This window comes from Battus philenor, unplaced genomic scaffold (assembly GCF_028537555.1).
Source record: "Battus philenor isolate CCGP_79_NKW_IND1 unplaced genomic scaffold, ilBatPhil1.0.hap1 SCAF_13, whole genome shotgun sequence".
NCBI lineage: Eukaryota > Metazoa > Arthropoda > Insecta > Lepidoptera > Papilionidae > Battus > Battus philenor.
The window spans coordinates 7,706,262-7,728,077 of NW_027181675.1; the positions used below are offsets into that span (position 1 = coordinate 7,706,262).

The following is a 21,816-nucleotide window of genomic DNA, read 5'->3' on the forward strand; positions in this document are numbered from 1 at the left end:
AATTGTCTATCGAAGCAAACAAATCCTAGCGCTTTGGTTTATAACATATTTTTATTTAATGTTTTAATCTGTTGTAAAGTTTAAGTACAGTTGTGAATAATCGGTAAACATTCTATGTACCGATCATTAAGCCTAGCTCTTTCGTAGGGTGGAGAGGACAATTTGCAATACAAAACGATTTGCTTTTGCATTTAAGTATGTCCGAAATTATAATTAGTACGACGTGTGCCAGGCTAGCACTTGTTAGGGCTCTATTCCAAATAAAATTAACGACTGAATCTCAATAATATTTGAAGACTAGATAGCAGGAAATCACAGACATATTATTTCAAAGCATTAAAATATATTTTTGTCACTTCTCCCTTGTTAAAACTCTGTAGATTTAAATAAAAACGTTTAAATAACAGTTTCTTAACTTTTATAGCAAATTAAAACATCTTAGTTATACCGTTACTGTTTTACCCATAGTTGTTTTGTTAAATGTCTGTTGTCTTGTAAAATGTTAGTTTTCAAATTATTTCTCTTATGACAATGTTGATTGATGATTCCCATTGTTTTTCAGCGGAACAATAATAGATCTATAATGTGTCAGTTGATGTAAAAAAACAGTGTTTATTTTCAAAGTTATGTCCATAAGAGATTTTGAACAGTTTTGCATTATGGATCGTTCTTTGAAGCAATTGTCATTGTTTTGTTTTGAGTGAAATTATTAAAAAATAAGAAATATGCCATACGCGGCATCAATTCCTACAAAAGGATTTTATTTTAATTTCTTATGCTGACGATTTGAGAACATCTATGAACATTAATGATTTTGTATTTATTAATTGTAAATAAAAATTACGTAGTGTGTAATGGCATCAAAGACTTATTTAAAATTGTGACATAAGACTTTGTTACATTATATCCCTTATTGTTTAAAATTAATTTCAACCATTTTTTAAAGTAATCAATAGTTTGAAAAACCGTCGTCTATTTTAACTAGTAGCAAATTCAAAATATATATGACATATTAAAAGCTTCAAAAGGTTCCATTTTCATGAAACCGCCAGACAAAAATGGCATAAATAGACGAAATAATAATTTGATGCATTATCAACCAAATAAGATTGAAGTACAAGAAAATATTCTGGATTTTACCACATACATCATTCCTAACAAAATGCTAAAAAGTTTAATTTTTTCTGAATGCTTGGATTTTTCTTAAAAGTATGTATAATCCAACAAGCACGTAAAACCTACTTATATAGTTAGCCAAAGTATTATAATTTTTTTAGCATTTGAATTATTATTTCCACAGCTTTGTGTAAGTCGTTGCGTATCTAATTATATTTTTGTGTTGGATTTGCTTATATGACAATGTTCGTGATGTCACAAATTAATTACGTACCACTGCCCTTTAGTCTGTTTTTTTTTTCATGAAGTTAACAATTACTTAAAAATTCAGTAGATGTTGTAGTTTGTAAGTTTCCTGATATACATTGAAGCAAGAATTCTGATTGTACAAACGATTTGTGATTACTGCTAGAATGCAGATTGTAATTAATTTCCAATTGAGAATCTAGTAGAAACAATTTAAAATAGAAAGCCCAGACACAAATGTTTCGATTTTAACATAGCTCTATTTTAGCGTAAAGAATATTTTTGCATTCAATGACAACATGGAATTGACTTTTAGACTCAATTGTGTAAAACGTGTATAATAAAGCTAAAATATATTTACCAGAAGTTGTAAAACTGTACTTAAAATGTAATCACAGTATCTCAGTGTATTGTCGGTAATGTCACTTATGCAAAATACAATAAAATTTGAACAAACAACTTTATTGTTTTACTTTACCTTGTATCTGTTACATAGAAACACCTATAAATATTGTATGTTGAATTTTTAATCGTATTTTATTAATGTAATTAATAAACGTTTAAATCATATTAACAACTAGTCCTTTCAAATTGGCTAATCACGAAGCGTTTTAAGTAAACGGATGTGTATTGTGAACAAAAAAGTTTCAACTAAATGTGGAACACAAACATTTTTTTGGTTGTTTAAAGTAAAAATAATAATCAGAAAAAAAATTTATTGTCTATAATAACGAGATTTAAAATGAAAAACAAACATTTTTGTTCAGATGCCCAAGGATTTCTAAAACATTTGGAGATATCTAACAGGCACTGAAGTATTTCACAGTAATCACCTGTTTGTTGGCACATTGAGCGATTCCCGATTCAGAACGTACATATTTTTTAACAAAATATAAAAAAAAACTTACCACTTCATGTCTCAACTTCCTTTTACAAGCGCAGATGTCTTGGTGCACAAATTAAAAAGTATCACTCAACTGTGCAACACAGCATCATTATATTCAAGTCGTAATATTTTTCATAAAAAAAGACATCGCATTAATTGCGAGTACATTAATTTGTCAAAATCGAAAGTGAGTATTTAGTTACCGTTCGTACGTATTTTCTTTTTATCAAACAATATTTCTTCAACTTAAGGACTGAGGACGTCTATAAACTACACAAACGTGCTATGAATAATTTGTCACTTTTTTAATCGTTACATATTCCATAAATCCGTTACAATGAGCATTTTAGCATCGAGCATTAAAGATAAAATACTTTATTCAAACTTGGTACAGGACTTTTACTGACCATCAGCTTTTTTAATCTATTTCATTTTTGCCTTTGCTACTGTGTTTTATTTGGAGAAGAAGCATGGAGAAACTCTACACGTGTCATTATAGCAATGTGCTACGTATAATTCGTGGCTTCGACATTTATAAATCATTAACATATTCTCCGAAATGTAAAATACGCACTCTGACTATATTAATGAAACTGGTGTAAGATAGTACGTCTATTTATCATCATCATTTGATTTTGGTACAGACCTCCCCCACAGATTTACATTACTACCGGTTGGAAGTGGCCTGCATTCAGCATCGGACCACGATTTTAGTGCAGAAATATTTTAGAAACTACGTGAAAAAGTGAATAAAAGATTTTTTTATAAATATATAATTGGATGTAATAATTAATACATATTTTCAATCGGATATTTTTTTCATATTCAGACTTAAAGATAATTGTTTCAATAACTAAAATACGTTAATTTTAATAAGTATCGAAAAGATATTTAAAAAAAATAGAACAGTCTTAGGATACAAATTATTATATGGAGATAAAAATAGTTAGGAACCGTTAGAAGGAATGTCATATCTACAGTTCAAACTTAATCTATATATATTTCACACGCATTTCTCGTAGACATTTTAAGCGTGGCAAACTGTTTCTGAACAACTTTCTTTACCTTATATATTATCTTTTAATCTTAAAATGAAAAAATACAACTCGTAACAGAAAGAAATTTGACGACAATTTAAATCAGTTCAATGACACGTTAATTATTTCGTAATATCTTGAAAGATCCTATAACATAATTACTCTGTGAAATTGTCGAGATCACGAAGTTACTTATCAAGTAATTTTTAAACTAACTTAACCACTTGTTAGTCTTTTCAAATTTTAATATTAATAATTGCATTTTATGAGACCACTGACAATGACGATGTTGGGTAGTCCGGAAACTTCGAATGGAAATCAAAAACGGGTGGTTTTTTTTTATTTTAATACACAAACAAACACGAAAACAGTATTTTTACATATAAAGTATTATTGATGTATATATTGATCTGGTCTATATTCTTAATTACTGTTTATCACAATCATCTATTTCAGCTAGATCTTCCCCGTAAAGAATGCATATTTTATAGATTGATTTGTGATATTTTTAGCCTTTTTTTGGAAAAAAATCAAACTTCCAAATGACCTGTATATTTTACGCATATGTACAAATATCGATTATTTTCAACTGTGAACTTTTCGGACAACCCAATAAAACATTATTTACTGTCGCTTAAAAACTATTACTAAAATTGATAAAATGATTAATAATTATTGTTACATTACTAAACTTTATTGTTTTCGAGTTTTAGTTATTAATAATTGAGATTAATTTTTCACACCGTGAGTGTAAATGATTTCAAAATTTAAATAAAATCTCCAAAATATTTTGTAAAGATTCTTTCTATACCTGCTATACATTTAAAAGTACAACACTGGGTCTTTAGACACTACCTTTTCAAATTTGGCGGCACCACAGATAAAAATAAATGCATTTCACTTAATCGATAATTTTAAGATTAGGCTTGTTTGCCGAAGGTGGCCAGCTTGTCCTTACATTTTTGTATGGTGTCGTGGAGTCGCTCGATGGTGGCCGAGGTCTGCTTGGAGCTGAGCAAACGGACGCAGCTGCCGATGGTGGTCTGATACCCGCATACGTTGTGCAGTACACGCACAGCGCGGTCGCCGCACACGAACAAATGATTCCCGCTCGCGTCGAAGCACATGTAGTTTATTGGGCCTGGAACAAAACGCATTTCAACTCCACCGTCACCGTCGCTTACGTGAGTCGATTGAAAATTCAAACGATCGATAGTTTCCTTGGACGTCCGCGTTCAATAATTCAAAGTCTCAGCAGCCTCGTGACTGCAAAGCGGTCGAACGACCGTCACAGCAACCCACATTATAATAACATGAATTTGTAAACGAACTTATAACTAAAATTTTGATTGTTAGGTGGATTTACTTAAATATATTTTCCACTATATTTTTAATTATGCTAATGTCACAGTACTTATCATTGACCTTCCGGTGCAATTTTTTACAAATTAATTGCCATTACCATGTGTTTGTGTGCTTATTTACAATTGGTTTTATATCTCCAAACTCGGTATATATTAGCTATATATAATTCAAAGGACTAAATTGGTCATACCTGAGTATATATTTTCAACGGTGTCATATAGCTTTCCCGTGTAGGTGTCGTAGAACTCCACGGAGTTGTCCACGGAGACGGCGAGCACCTCGGCGTTGGGTGAGAGCGCGATGTTTGGCGCGCGTGCGCATTGCGTGTACGTACCAGTCTCTAGCACGTGTGGAGACTCGCCGCGATTGTATTCAACTGATAAGTACAAATAAAATACTTGATTATCATCAAAAAGATACGGTTTAGTAAATAAGTCTATTTTTTGTTAGAAGAATGAGTATAAATTAAAACTGTAAATTGATCCATATTAGTCGCTAAATAAATCAGTGCATAGTCAAGGTCGCAGGAAATCTCTGGATGCGGGCAGCTCAAGACCGATCATTGTAGCGATCATTAAGGAGGCCTATGCCTTACAGTATGTGTCTATCGGCTGACAAAACAAGTAAAAATATATTAAAACAACTGATATGGATTTTTATCAGAGATATGAAAGTAGGTTCAAGACCTTTGGCGGAAGAATGGACGTAATTTCACTGTAATTGCAATTTATGTTTTTATGTCCTCCTATTCTTTAATAGATAATATCATGTATATATGTGTATATGTACAGAGTGACTGATTATAGGTGAAAAGCTTTAAAAGGATTTAATGTTTGTATGTAACTCATTCGTCAACAAAAAGCTTTAAAACTAGTACAGATATTTCCAATCGCCCTGCATAAAGTGATCAATTTGAAATATGACAGACCAATAATTTCTAGCAGTATAAAGATTAAAGGTATAGATAGAAAGTAATAATGAATTATTAATTTGAATGTGTAGTTAATCGAATTTTCAAAACGCTTTTTACGTTATTTATTATTTTAATAAAACATTGATTTTTGGTTTTTAATAAAACATTGATTTTTGGTTAGTGTGTACCTTCCATTAATTGACGGCTATAGATACACCATATAAAGGTTTTACACATGTAATCAGTAACCCTGCGTAGTACATAGTATTTTTTTCTATCACATTTACACCTGCCTTTACTAGTAGAGAATGCCTATATGGTATTAAGTACGCCATTGCACAAGTTTAAAAAAAAGTAAATAAATAATTAAGTGTTAAATCTTTCAGGCCCTCTTAAGAGGTTACGTTAGTGAGATATATTTTTTGTTATAAGGCATCAATTGAATGTCTTTATACTGTTCACATATGTAAACACATCCTATTAACAATGACTATATGTCCTTTGTAACTAGTATTTATACTTATAGCAAATATGCGCGTCATTCCTATAAATCAATTAACAATAACAAATTACCTACGCGCCTACGGTTACATTTTCATCTACTATTAAATTTAAAATGTTATTAAAAAATTATACTCTAAATCAATATAGATAAAAAAATTTCTATTACGTTTACAATAACAGTTTTAATTTGAAAATATTTTTCTTGATTGCCAACAAGCTACTGTAGAATGTGCATATTGAGTTTTATGCCAAGTATTGTTTGTAGGTGGACAAATGAATTACGAAATGGTGAGTTAGTCCCTTAGTTGGTTTCGCATCGCGGTTGTCATCCTTTCAGCCCATAGGCGGTCACTGCAAGACATAGGCCTCTCCCAAAGGTATAAATAAGGGATTTATCACAATGGCCTCGCTCGACATCTTGATGTTTGAGCGTGCGGGTGTTAAAACTAGAAATTTTCAACTGAATGCGTTCCAGGAATGATGATTCGTTAAGAACGGTTCTAAGGAAAATAATATCTATGATAAGATCGACAGCCTATCCTGATAACGTAAGGAATATCTATTGTTATATTCAAGAATACTGTGTAAGCTGTTATATTAAATATCACCGACGAGACTCAATACGTTGGGAATTAATTTCGTAATATTCTTTGGAATATTATTTGCAACGCTGTCAATGCAAGTATATCACATATTTATGCGTTATAAAGCATTATCTTGAAATGTAATACATATCACAACATCGTAATAGTAGGTAAGTTGAATTTAAAGGCGTGTGCTTCTATTGTATCAAAAAAAAAACAGACATCATTTGAAATGAACCTTTTACGATAATTTCATATCACATTGTAATTAGAGTTAGTGTTACAAATGGCTCAATAAAATTCGAACGATAAGTGTTATCTATCAATCCGCTCTGATCTATAATTTGTGTCCCAACAGGGTAATCGTTACGGAATACATGACAATCGTTGTATTTGAACATAGTGACTTGATCTTCTAACTACCGTAGTAGTGCTATAAAGCGGTTTATTTGCCGCAAATAATGAGCATTGCGAATGTAATGTACACGCAATTACATGTCACTATATTAACAAAGCTTGCCTGTTTACTAGATTGATAGCACTCTGCAAATCGTCACACAAATGCGGAAGCAAAAATACTTATAATTGTCTAGCAAATGTTATAAAAATTCCTTAAAATTAACATTTGAATATTCATGCAAGCAACAATATTGTTTTTCTTGAGTCGTTTTTGCTTTAATATTAGTTATTTTGTTACCGCTAATATTTTATGGTAATTACAGAAGATCCGTTATAATATAAATAAACACAATATTATAAAATAGCGTTTATAATTCTTTGTTGCGCATTTAGTATTATCTATAGCGCGTTTTTTAATTTACTTTAAAGTTACAAATAGCATAAACTAAGTTTTTTTAAAATGTTCATGTTAAACTTAAATTCTATTAAAGGCTAAATTATGTTTTTAAAGATTGACGAAGTTCTTTAATATTCTTAATATTTATTCGACCACGTTAAATAATTCAGTGTCAGCCTTGACAGTAATGCGGTCTGATACCGTTTAATTCTATTTCCGCGCAAATAACCTTACCCTCCCAAGGTTTGTGATAACAGACATCGCACAAAAGTTTCAATTGTTGTAGATGGATTTTAAATTAACTATTTTTTTATTGTAACAATTTCAGAATTTATTCGTAAAGATGATTGTATAAAAATACCTGTTAACTTTAAGTTTATTTTATTATTCAGGATGAAATTATAATTCGTTTTTATTCAAAGGTAATAATTACAAAAATGATTTTATTATTATATTGAACGAAAGTAACCGTTACAGCCCAGCGGACTGGCAAGTTCAAGTGGCTATGCGCTGGCGAAATAGTGCGCAGAACTCATGGCCGCTGGGGGCTTGAGGTTCTGAAGTGGAGACCCTGCATCGGCAAGCCAAGCGGGCAGGACGTCCATCCACAGATGGTTTTTTTAAAGTCGTCAGAAAAAGCTGGATAGCGACCGCTTAAAACTGGCTTATAAGAAATCTATGGGTCCTCTGTCAAGCAGTGGACGTCCTACACCTGAAATGATGATTATGATTTAAAAATTTACCATGTAAAATATTAAAAACTAAGCTACTAATTTGTTATTTAAAACCTATTTGTTATTCCAACAATTCGATATATCAATGGAAGCACGCGATGATACTACGCATTAATGATTCAAAATATGTTTATAACGTATGATGATTCATTACACAGACGTGACAACTATCAATGAAACAAGCAAATGCCACCACAACATAGCGTAACGATAGCAACATTGACGTAAATGTTATTTAACAAGTTCTTCTTTCACAATAACAAAAATAGATTAAAACTGCAGGTGCGGTTTTGCTTACATAATACAATTAATAGATGATTTCATTATCTTTTACGCACTAATGGAAATATACCGGAAATGTGAACTTCATTAATAGTTTTTATTAACTATAATATTAATATAAAATGTCGTAATTTCAATGACGGCTTTAGAATCTTGATGTTTGACAATTAATAAATTATTATAAACTTTAAAAAAGTGATTTGTGCTCTTTGTGCCGATTGCGAACGTTTGGATAATTTTCCTTAATGTTCGCTTTTTTCTCGTGGGGAAGTCCTAGATAGGATAACCCTACGTTGCAGAGGACGTTAGGGTTACGTCTGACTCCGGCCGATTAAAACCTCACGATCTTCTTTAACGCTATTTATTAAAATTACTTGTGTCGCCTTCGAATTTTACCGTAGTTTTAGTGGCGGTGGCCTAATGCCTTAACTCGTCAGGGGAACGCTATAGCCCCCCCCCCACCACCACCACCACCTTATTCCTAAATGTCCTATACATTAACACAAAATATTAATTTGCTTATACAGCAAGATTTCTAAATTCGAACAATCTGTAAAAGCAGAAAAGGTTGACAGTACCGAACAAGTTATGTTAGCACTATTTGTTGTGATAAGTTTCCATGTTAGGAAACACTTATTAACGGATTAATATCTCGGTGATAGCAATATATTCAAGGAGTTGAACAGCCTACAGTTGTCTAATTCAGTTCATAAACGGTAAATCAAATAATCAATTAAAATAATTACCAGAATGCATGCGTGTAAATTACACTATTTGTATATTTTTCGGAGCGATTGGTTATTACTATAAAGGCAGTACAGGGGTAAATGTAAAGCGCAGTTGTCAGCAAAATCCTTTTAAAAAGCTTGTTTATATATTTATACTTTCAACATGTTTCAATATCAAATGAATATTTTCAGTTGTAATACGACAGACCATTAATTTCTGGCGGTACAAAATCGGCAGGGACAGATAGTAAACAATAATAAATTTTAATATGTTATAATCCAAATTTAAATACTATTTATATGCTTTCTTTACTCTATTATCATTACATTATCATTTCCAAAACATTAAATTTTGGATATGGTGTAGTGTACTATGTAACAATTAACAGTAAATGCTATACTCGCCTCCTTTACATAAAAACTTTACTCAACACCTATTTCCAAACCTGTAATAAAAGATTTCCACTTATGACTGACTCATCGCGATATCTATGTGACCATAAGGCTTAGAGACCTGAAATTCGGTACTTATAGTATTTTTTTACAATTAGATGTTATTTAAGAACGGATTTAACGAAAATCCATCCGCAAGGGGTCGACGGAGCGTTTATTAAGTTCGCAAAGCGGGCAGGGGACAGCAAGTAATGTACATACATATAAAGACGTTAAGTTTGTAATATGTTTCGTATCTGATATGATGAAATGATAGCTTTTTGAAACAAAACCTGTCATGAAAACTCAAAAAAGAAAAATAAATTAGCAAACACTTGTCACCATTGACTGTCACAATTAAATATCCAAGTCTATTACATAAACACGTGTCGTCATTTTAAATAACTATCAACATTTTCAAACAACAGCCGATTTATGGTAATTTACAAACATTGTTAGTACACTAGCGGTTGTTTGTAAATACAATTATCAATAAATAGTAAAAAAACTACGTTGCCCGTAATTTTCCCGTATTCGCTACATCGGCACACGATATGAATTACGTGTAACTAAATAATTTCAAATACCTAATTACCAGTAGCTGTACATGCTGTGCAAAGAAAAACTCGACGTGGCCATGATAATCACAAGTAGATATATTTTGCAAGGAGTCGAACACATCGTTAAGCGTAGCATGATGCAACTGTGCCGTGGATATGAGACCTCTTACGTCAGTACCACGTAAAAAGTGCACGGGACTGGCCCCAACGCGCCGCCAGCATGTGCTCTCAGTTACGTTACAGGTTTTCCTATTACACCGATAATACAAATATTATTGTCGGCAATTCCAAGTCGCTCAGATTATGTGATAAAAATGTTAATCAATTTTCTTAATAAATTTTCCGTTTTTGTAGTGACGACTTAAAACATACAGGTTCTTGTATCCGCCTACGTTGGCGCTGAGGTAAATAAATACGTAATATTTTCCCATAAGGATATAAACCAGACTTTATAATAAGAAATTTACTTTAAATTAAAGATTTATTTTAAGAAATTGAAATAAATACATTTTTGAGTTATAATTCAAGATGAATCACAGGGTAGTTTTTATTTTCAAAAAATGAATCATCTTCTATGATAATTCTAGGTGATTGTAAAAACAAATGCAAACAAAAAGGCAGGGAGTGCATGCGTTACGTTTGGCTGTCGATTACCGCACAAGGCGCCCGCAAAAACTCGTACAGATACAACACGTAAAGCACGAGACGGATCATGCAACGTTCTGATGGCGAGCGACGCAACACGGGTGCTTGGTAGATAACAGTAACCTACGCATTAACGATTCAGTACTCACTCTTTGTGTGATATAGCTTCCACGTGCCGTCCTTGGATATTGTGGCGATGTGCGAGCTGTCTACGTCGAACGCCACGTCATATATTCCGGACGTGTGGCCGGAGAGCTCGAACGCCTTTGTTACTTGTTTGAACTCGCCCGACTTCAGGAAGCACACTTCCATCACCTTGACGTCGGGTGAGAATCCTGTGGCAACCACGAAGCGACCGCACGGCGATATCTTTGCCGTGTACGTACTCATTAAGTATGTATCCAGTCTCTCTAATTGTTGTCCCTTCAGATCCCAAATCACCATATCAGTTTTTGACGAGCACGACATCATGAACTTCCCATTGCTCGAAATGCCGAATCCAATAACATCTTCTACATGAACCTAAAATAAACAAATGCATTTATTAATTTCTGCAAAAGCAGATGTTTATTTGGGTCAAATATTATTCATTGTTCAACCATAGGACATGAACCTATGACTAATTAGTTTACAACTTAAATATGTATCTATTCGACTTTTCAAAGGTATTAAAATATAATATGTTGTCAGTTTCTTTCTGAAATATTAATCGAAATATATATACGAATAACGTAATACCAATAGGAAGTTTCCGTTAATCTCGAGTACCGTTAAAGTATAACAAGCGATTGATCACAGTACACAAATTCTAAATCGAGTTGTTTAAATTTGTGTGTCGGCGTGTGGTCGGCACAAAAGTGGGTCAGCAGCGTCCATCAAGAACTAGCCGGCCAAAACAATCGACTATCGCGACCTTTCCAAAACTGATCCAAAAGAATTTCGAGAAAGTGTTATTTGTACTTGGAATAGAACGTTTAGTTGTGACATCTCTTATTATTACTGACCGCCTAAACACTCTGAATGCACGCATGTTCAAGTTCAGATCTATATTGAGAAGACTATGTAACGTATATACGTTGATATGGAAATAATATCAAACAATGAGACAACAATTCATCCAATGAATCAATTTTTTTAAGAATATTATTGAAATAAATTGGTTAGACAATTAAATAAAATATTAACATGTTTTTTTTTGCTTTATAGTGTAAAAAGATCTACGAAACTAAGATTCATTGCCCTAAACAGTAAAAAATATATATAACCCTTAGTTCTATGTCTACCGGTTGTGAATATTAAATAAATATGTACTTTAAATTATTGAAGTGTAGCATTAAAAATACATTAACGAAAATTGCATTAACAGTGCAATGATAAATCATCATGCATCTGGTATCGTTTTAATTTACTTGTGCAATGTAAATATTTAACTTGTTTGGTGTTTATATTTTAATATTATTCTTAGAATTTTATCGTATATTACGTAGCCTATGTAACATTTATTGTTTTGTTATTGAAAAGAATACCAAAATATTTTATCGATATTGTATTACACATTTTTTTAATACAAAGTAAGCAAAGTAATATAATTCCATATTTTTTCGCCAATTTCAAACCATATATTACATGGTTCAATAACCAATACATTATTTAATGTGTGTATTATTTCTACCCTTTTGTTAATCGGTTACCATAAGTTTAATTTACTTAATTACAAGTAGTTTTAATTAACAATATATGAATCTAATTCCACAACCTATGTCCTTTGTACCGTTATAGTCGACAATAATTATTATGTCCTGTTTGCTTATGCGTGTATTTGACTGCACGTACTTATTTTAATCCAACGTTCTGCGCTTGCGAAGATACTATAGTGCTAATTATATCCTGCGCAGGAAGCAGCTTCAGTTGATGGCGTTGAGTTATGAAAATAAAATATTTGAAATCTTGCATATAGGTTTAGTGTTTGAAACCCGTAAAGTTATTTCGAATATAACCATTAATAAATAGTACTTCTTTTATTCACATTCCCATACCTTTTTTAGTTTTAATTATCACCAAATAAGTGGCAGCTAAGAACAGATTTTTTAAAATTTATTAATTTAATGGAAAAAGAAAAGTTTTGGCATTACTACTATCCTCTCAATTTGTTGCATTTTCTCTGCGAGAACTAAATTGGTCTAACCATTCTCGAACTCTACGTTTAGCAACACACCTTGTTAAGATCGTCGGAAGATATTGAATGCAGTTCGCTTCCAACCGGTCTCATTAAAAATCTGTGTTCCCTACACGAGGAGATCCTGCGGTTAAAATGATGATGATGATGATGATGAATTAAAATTATTGAAGGGTTATTTTTATTTATAGAGGAAGTTCGTAGGTTATACAAATACGGGACAAATAAATATTAATTACTAATTCTTTGAGCAACGTCGGTAAACCTCGAAACCGCTAAAGCACCGCATCAAAAATCATTCGTAATTATTTAAATTGTTTACGTTTAATAGAATGTCTCTTAAACAAAACAGAAATAAATGAATTTCTGAGTATTGTTTAAAAATCTACAATATACGCTCGTCATGTATAATGTAAGAGGCGTCAAGGAAATATGAGCGTCGAACCTTCATGCGGCTAAAAATAATGCAGTAGAGGTTACAATACGCCGTGTAAGTAGGCAGCCACATCACAACGCCATTGTTCCCGCAGAAGGTCGCGCAACGTGCTGATAACAGGCTCGGTTCACTTGAAATCGAAGATAAATCTCGCGAGGACAATGAATTTGCAAACTTTTAAAGCAGCAAAATTCGTACAGCAATCATTTAAAACATAAAAATATTGTCACTAAAAAAAAAACAAATAAATTGTTAGTTGACAGTTTCCTTATCATCCGTAACATCCTTAAGTTTTGTGTAAACTTTGAGACAAAAATATACAATATTATATATTTTTTTATTAATCTTAAGACAATACATTACGCAGAATTTATATTTTGATCATTTTTCATAATCCGGAAACATGAGTTATCATTGCAGCGGAGCAATATCAGTTGGGAATGAATAAAGTACACAAAGAATTTGATACTACATTGCGATTTTCAATGATAACAATTATCTAACCAGATAAATCGAATCTTTACTTACGCGAACGTGGTTACGGGTTTCACATTTTTCTCTTTTTCATTTTTGCGAGTAATGTTATTTGAAATAGTGTAAAGAACGCTTCGATGTGATATTATAATTAATTTCAACGATTCGATAAAATTAATTGCAATTGTGAAATAAGTATACATTTGTCCACATTGAATATTTACACTGAAGAAAAGTTCCCTACAAAAACGTGTAAAAAACATATATACAAAGCGATATACTCCGAATATGTGTATTTCAGTTATTTATTTAAGAAAAACAACTTCATACTTGTTGAATGCATTATACCTCTTTAACTAAATAAACTCTTTGGCGAAACAAACTGGCAGGATAGTAAAGAACCAACTTTATTGTTACTTTTTGTTTCTTTGATAAAAACATACAGTCATATTCTCAGAATTTAACAAATTATTAAGAATGGAATATTTTTAATAAATTTTGTCATAACATTTTGATTATATTAGTGAGATAGTGATGAAAATTTAAAGCCCTATAGTGCGTGCACCTGCTCGCTGGGCAAAAGTGTAACACGTCATGATTATTTTAATAAACTTTCCACTATCAAGTGATCATAAACTCTTGGTGAAATCACAGCTGGGCATGCTGGCGAGTATATACGTTATGATTTCTTTCGGAATAAGTTCTTTATCACATATAACATTCTTTAGCTGTCCATTGGTCTGCGGAGCCGGCTGCATTAATCTGAATCGTCGGTTTGGAACGTCCCAAATATGTTCTATTGGATTGAGGTCGAGACATCGCGCTGGCCAATTCAAACAAAGTATTCTGACCTTTAAATAAATAAACCGAATATACGCTTCCATGTCGCCGGAGCAATGGGTGCTAGCATAATCTTCCTTTAAAAATTGAGATTTCGTTAAGAGCGAACAATAGAGATGGTTCACGTTCATTCAGTATTCCGTTTTCGGCGAGGACTATCTTCGTACAATCAAATATAAGTGTTATTTCTTCCTCAAGCCGGCTCACACTTATCTTCTGAAACAATACATTGGCTGCAAGGCTCCTTAAGAAATTTTAAAATTTTGCCGGCATTCTAGCAGTATCCTAAGGTTTCTGCACTGCTAAACAATAATTCAAAATGCGAAATAAATAAAAGAAAAACCAAAAAATTGTCTTAAAGTCGCCCAAAACATATTTTCCTATTCATTTTTCCGACATTTCGCGCCGCAAAATGCAGTTAAAAACCGTTGACTTTAAAATTTTGCAATGAAAAATTTGAATGACATACTTTAAACACTCCGGCACTTTTAAAAAATGTACACTTGATTAAAAAAAATCGTGTTTTATTTTTATCTGGCAGTAGAGAAATGAATACGCCGTCTATCAAGTAAGTCTATCGCTGTCGTCGCATTCGGGAACTATCAGATGTTTTTTGGTAGTTCCTGAAAGTGGTACGATGTCATCACATGAGCATCTACGACAGTCGCTCGTAGTCGCTCATTTCGTGAAAAGAAGAATTCAGGAGGATCGCAGATCGAAGGCACTTCGTAATTAAATCTGTAAATTAGACCTCAAAACCTATGCAATTGTTAACAGTTTTGCTAAGTTTTTATAGCCCACCTATTTATATAAACTAAATCATCTATTAATATCTCGCTGAAACTACGGTACATATTTGAACCATATTGTTTTAACGTTCATTAATTTACAAGCGAGACTGTAACATACTGCACTATGTAAAATATGGCTATAAGTGAAAAGGATAGGTAATATGAGGTTCTAAAGACTCTCCTTTGATAATTTTTTTTCTTTGGCCCCCGCTTTTGGGGGCCTCTCGTACCCCCTATCTTTTGTGGGACAGGGACTTTACGGGCAAATTTAATTATTCACATCTTTTTTATTTTATTTTTCGTCATGTATACTTCTTAAGATTTTCATTCAGTTTTCTTACACATTTCTCCTTTCATTCTCTTTCGCTCTGTGACCTTTCATTCCTCTCTCGTTACACATTACATTTTATATTTTTATTTCTGTTTGTTTACATTAATATCACATTTTATCACATTTACATTTCTTGTTATCTATTTACATTTCTATTATTTTCTTTACTTTTTGTTTTTGTGTAACACTTTTTTAATTATTTGTTTACAATATGCGATGAAGTCGTCTTTGGTCTCTTTTTCGCTTATCAGGGAGGCTATTGACTCCTCCCTGATTTTAACGCCCGATCGGCACTCGAAGTCGAGCCGGAGTCCCCCGAATGCGGGACACCGGGCCACAAGGTGGATCACGGTCTGGTCCACGCCCGGTTCACAGAAGCACGAGGGGTCCTCCTTGAGCTTGAACCTGTGGAGGTACTCAGAGAACCCCCCGTGCCCCGTGAAGAGCTGGGCAGAGACCGCGTCCACCTCGATACTGCGGAGCACGCAGTAGGCTGAAATGGCGTCCGGAAAAAATGTCCTCGTTACTGAAGCTGTCGTTCCTTCCATATACCTCCTGTTCCATTCGTCGAGCGACTCCAATCTCTGTTGTCGCTTGACGAATGAAATGGGGCATCTCTCATATTCAGGTCTTCTTTTACTCTTCAGGACCGCGTCCTTGGCCAACTGGTCCGCCCTCTCATTCCCCTCCGTCCCCGCGTGCGCTTTCACCCAATATAATCTTACATCCTTCCCTTTTTCTCTCACTTTCATAACATTTTCTTTCACTCTGAACGCTAAAGGATGGAGGCTGTCCGATCTTGCGACAGTTTCGAGGGCGGACCACGAGTCGCTCATTATCTGCTTCGATATTCAAGATTAGAATAACAGATTTACAAAAAAGGTTTCCTATCTACCTATAAAATAGTAGTTGTAGTACACGTGAATCAATTGTTATTTTTCTAGGAGTAAATAGCACGATTCATCAATTTTTAAGTACATTACCGATAATTTAGATAATACTAAAAAAATGTTCCAACACTCGATTTGATATAAAAAATTGAACTCTTACAAATTTAAAGGATAACTAACGCTAACTAACAAACTAACTTACATGGTCGGAACAATAAAATTATGCGTCGATACCTACAAAAAGTCACACGAGAGTAGAATTACATACATTTATAATAATTGTGAAACAAGTTCTGTAATACCTTATTTAACATTTTAATTACTACAAAGAAACGTTTTTACTTACTTTGTGTATTAAACCTTTATGCCGTCATAAATTAAGAAAGAAAATGAGTGGACCATAATTGACGATTCAGCGCAATATCTTGCAATGTCGGGTAACACAATGGATTGTTAAATGGAACTAATGTTCTAGATCGTATTAAGCTATCTACTACGATAATAAAACCAAACAACTAATACACTTACCGGTGAAAATCGTGTAATTCGTGACGTTTTACACAAGCATCACATGCGAAATTAAAATTTATATTTATATATAAATACAAAATACTGAATGATTCAAAAATACATTAATGTAAAATAGAATAAGAAAAAAATTGTGTTGATTTTCTTAGTCTTTATTAGTACCATTTTAACATTCATTATTATTTTTTGTTTTATATAGAAAAACGTAGTCGATGCAATAAAATGGTACCATAAAACGTTAAAACAATTAAACCTTTTTTTTAAACTTATTATTCTTTTTAAATAGGATGTCTTGTAAACCTAAATGTTTTATTTATTTACTAGATGCGCCCGCGATTTCTTCTTCGTGGAATTTAAAAAATATATTTAGTTTATTTAATCCTTTTTGCGTTTAAGAAGTTAAAATAAAAGTAGCCTAAGTTACTTTTTATCACAATAGCCACTTGCCAGTATAAGTCACATCAAAATCGGTCCAGCCATGATAAGCTGGAACAAACATACTGACAGACAGATAAAATTTAAAAAAAATGGTATATGTACCTTTTATATTAAATATGCATGTAACAAAAAGCGGGTATTTTTATACTACATGCTGACACTCCCATTTTATTTATTTGTATAGATTTAGATCCATCAACAAAAGTTACAATAATATTATAATCTAAATATAACAAAATCAAAGACTGAGTACCATCGTAGTAATTGGTCATAAAAATAATTATAATAAAAATTCAATCTGATATTTTTTACAAATATTTCAGCCGTAGCATGTCAATTGCTCGACATCGGCCTCATTCCATTCCTCCATACAGTTCCAGTAGGGCCGGTTGGAAGCGGCCTCTAAAGATATATGCAATGCAAGTACAATTCATAACAACAAACATTGTATGTTTGTAATAAAGAGTTGAATAAACATATAAAAAAATTAATCAATGAACTATTATTTACTGGTTACATTGAACGTAAAAAATATTTTCATATCAACATTTTCTTAATGTTGAATCAATCATTCAACATTAAGAAAATATTGTGAATGGAATGTAAATTTGACTTGGTTTAATTCATTTCAACAATAACATTCGGACAATAAAATGAACCAGAATTTTACATGTAGAATGCTGGATGCATATTCTTACACAGAAAGTATTATACGGGTGAAATCTCTTGCAAGAGGCCGACTACGTGGGTACCATGTCCATTTATTCGTAATAAATGTACATGGCGTTCAATATTGTAGTAAACCGCCGGAGTCAATGAAATGACTTACCTAAGGAGTTGCTTGCTCTCTTTCTGATCTCGAGCGCAAATAAACTTTGCGCTATTTGTATTTCAAAACCAGCACATAACAGCGAGTGCATAAAAAATTCCACTGTTTTAAAATAACACATTTGATAGCGACATTATTTCGCGTTAATTTATATTTACTTGTACATCTCTTGTCGGATGATGCAAGACATGGGTAGCTTTTAATCATGTTAATAAAACTAGGTGCAGTCGTCCAAATCCTTGTCCCTGTTGGTCTACACGCAAATTATTTACTTCCGTCTCTCCTCGTGGGTGCCTATTGGAGTTATCTTCATCTTTCAAAATACCGTGCGAATTTAACAACTGGTGATAATCATTATAATATTAGTCCGCGACGCTGTCTAACGTAAACAATAAAATAATGTAATGGCTTATGAGCAAGAATTCGTTGCATATTTTTTTTAAATAAGCGTTATGGTAAGTGAAAGTGAAAGGCTGACAGTCTCACATTTCGTGCCGACAGCATCCTTATTAAATGTCACAAATCTTTCGGATTTTATTTTGTTTATCCTATGATACTTTCTTTTACACTTTGTCAATGTCATGTAGCTCAAACAAAACTAGTACTATTTTTGACAATCGATATCATTTATTTAATTTTATCTTAATATGTTCCTCCTCAACTTATATAAACCCGATCTTTATCCGAATATTTCCAATTAATACCGGCTCGTATCGGATCTGCCTTGGAGTATATATGTAATGAATCGACATAGAGAGCTTGTTGCCTATTATTAGTCTCGCTCGTTATATAATTTAGAACAATCAAAAGATTATTATAAATTGTTCATAAATAAAAACATTGCAGAAAGAGTCAAGTAGCATTCCTATCGTATCTTACTTTTTATCAAAATTCTTATGTATATTTTAAGAAATTTTAGCCTAGGTTAATAATTATCTAAACTAAATTTAACTTATATTCTTTAGGCATCTACAAATATAATAGTGAAATCTGTAAATAGATATACTGATACACGCCTATCTCCCAACAGACAAGCATAATAGCAAGAAAGGTATTTTTGTAAAAACTACACGATTGTTCACTGATCACGGAACATACAATTTTAGAAGACAATAACAAAAAACTACATGTATCGTTTTCTAGTGTGCTCAGCCAGCCGCAGAGATGTCAGAAACGAGTTCATGTCGTACATTTTTTACTGCAACAATACTGAGAATAATGTTACATTGAGAAAATCTAAAGAGCGAAGCTTGTTGCTAGCGATAAAACAAAATCTTCTAATCAAGCCGTTGGTCCACCACAGTTTGTGGTCACGAATAAATTTTGGTGGAGAGGAACACATAACCGCTTTAACTGAGGAGACAAATCCCTCTTCATAAAATTATGATCAAAAGGTTCATTATCATGTCAGCCTATAGACGAACACTGCGAGGTAAGCCTACCACAAATTTTGCTACCATGAGCAGTTTTGCGCTGCTCGCATCCAGAGACCTTGACAACATCGTCCGTCCACCCACACCGTGTCAACAGACTCCTGGTCGTGACACCTTGCCGTCGGTTGCGCGAGCATTGTGCCCTGTCCAAAGCCACTTCAGACGAGTTATATTTGAAGGTATGTCGGTGACCTTAGTTCTTCTTATCTTCTCCTTATTTCAGATTCGAACATAGCCCTCTCGATCTCTCTCTGAATTACCTTGAGCTCATCAGGCATATGAGATGTTTTTGAACTCCCCGAATGACGCCATGCGAATTGAAAAAGGATCTAGTAGGTTATTTAACCCTCGTACATATATTTTTTAATTTAAGTTAAATTAAATGCACATACGATGTATTGGCAAGCCGACACCATAATGTGTACGATCTGCTGTATGGAATAAATACAGAATTAATGTCTTGTAATCTTTGGATCATAAAATAAAAACAAGGAAATGAATCGATCGTTGTTCGTATAAAAAGCAAAGGTCATTTATGTCTCATTGTGTTTAAATCAAACTGTGCGACGTGAGGGTGAAGCAAAACGTGATGTTCGGCGTCACTGTAACAAACAACGCTGCGGACAATAGCACTTGTCAAAGTTCGCGAATTCCGTTATCAGTATTGTGCCAACATAAAAACAGATAAATTTCACGATCATTGACATTTTTAGTTATTTTCACATATATAACCACGTAAATAACATATCAGTCATGTTATTTTCTTTATCTTCACCCTCATCATCTTAAATGATCTGGTATGCTCATATCAGGCAGAATTTTTTTATTGTTGTTAACACAATATGTAGACACATTAAAGATATGAATTACACACCGACACATTAAACTTAAAGAACGCACATACTTGATGCTACTAGGCGATGACATGAAGTTCCGCTGTTAATCTGATGTAGACATCACGATCTTTTAATATTCACGATTGTTCATTCGAAAAAATTCATTTTGTAGTATAGTAAATTACCGATAAACCTAATTTGATTGTATCAATTAATTAGCGCCATGGATCCATAACCACACACTAAGCAATTTTAAATATTATAATAAATGCCATTAAAAATTTTGTTTTTGTTAGGTTAAATGTTTCTTCGTGGATACCTTTGTTACTTGATTGAAGTAAATGAATTATTTATTCTTGTCATTTATTATGCCTAATAATTATTAACAAAAATTATAATCGATATACATGGAATTAATTTATTAAGGACAGTTTATAATTTCTGTTTAAGACGAAAGAAAGCCGCTTAATCTCGTTGTTTAAGAAACATTATTGAATATAAGATAAAGGGATCATTAATTTATGTAATGGCATACATAACGAAGTCGATAACAGCTTTTTAGATAACACGGTACTTTTGATTTTAAGGAAAATCTTACTTGGTATTGAGGTTAGATTGTAGAGCTCAATTTAATGTAATCCGGATTTCAGGTAATGTAAGTAATAAAACAAGTAACCCACATTATTATCTTATTATGTGTTTTACAACTATGTAAAATTTCGTGTCAATTTTATGTATCAAGAAGTCAAATAGCATTATTTCATTTACATATCTTGCTTCTAATCATGGTAGCTAGCCAGATCGAATCATTGTTACTTAAAGTCAATTAAATAACCTTTAAATCCCCTAGACAGATCTAAAAAATTATACTAAAAACTTTAAATACACACCTCACGACAAACACAAGTTTGATTTATAAGTGAAGAGACAAAGGTATACAAAATCCGGCCGCTGCACCGAATAAACGTAGGGTATTTACCTATTAA

General features: G+C 32.7%; 1 protein-coding gene across 1 annotated transcript in view; it reads right to left on the reverse strand.

The window, feature by feature from the left end:
• Window positions 1-3,323: 3,323 nt before the first annotated feature.
• LOC137933358 (transducin beta-like protein 2) overlaps window positions 3,324-21,816 on the reverse strand; it is a 67,064-nt gene continuing 48,571 nt past the window's right edge. Inside the window, exons 4-6 of the mRNA XM_068777287.1 lie at window positions 10,978-11,350; window positions 4,841-5,026; window positions 3,324-4,426 (exon numbers count right to left, since the gene is read on the reverse strand). Of these exons, the coding sequence (XP_068633388.1) occupies window positions 4,206-4,426; window positions 4,841-5,026; window positions 10,978-11,350 (780 nt within the window). The 3' untranslated portion in view covers window positions 3,324-4,205. The remainder of the gene's footprint in view (window positions 4,427-4,840; window positions 5,027-10,977; window positions 11,351-21,816) is intronic.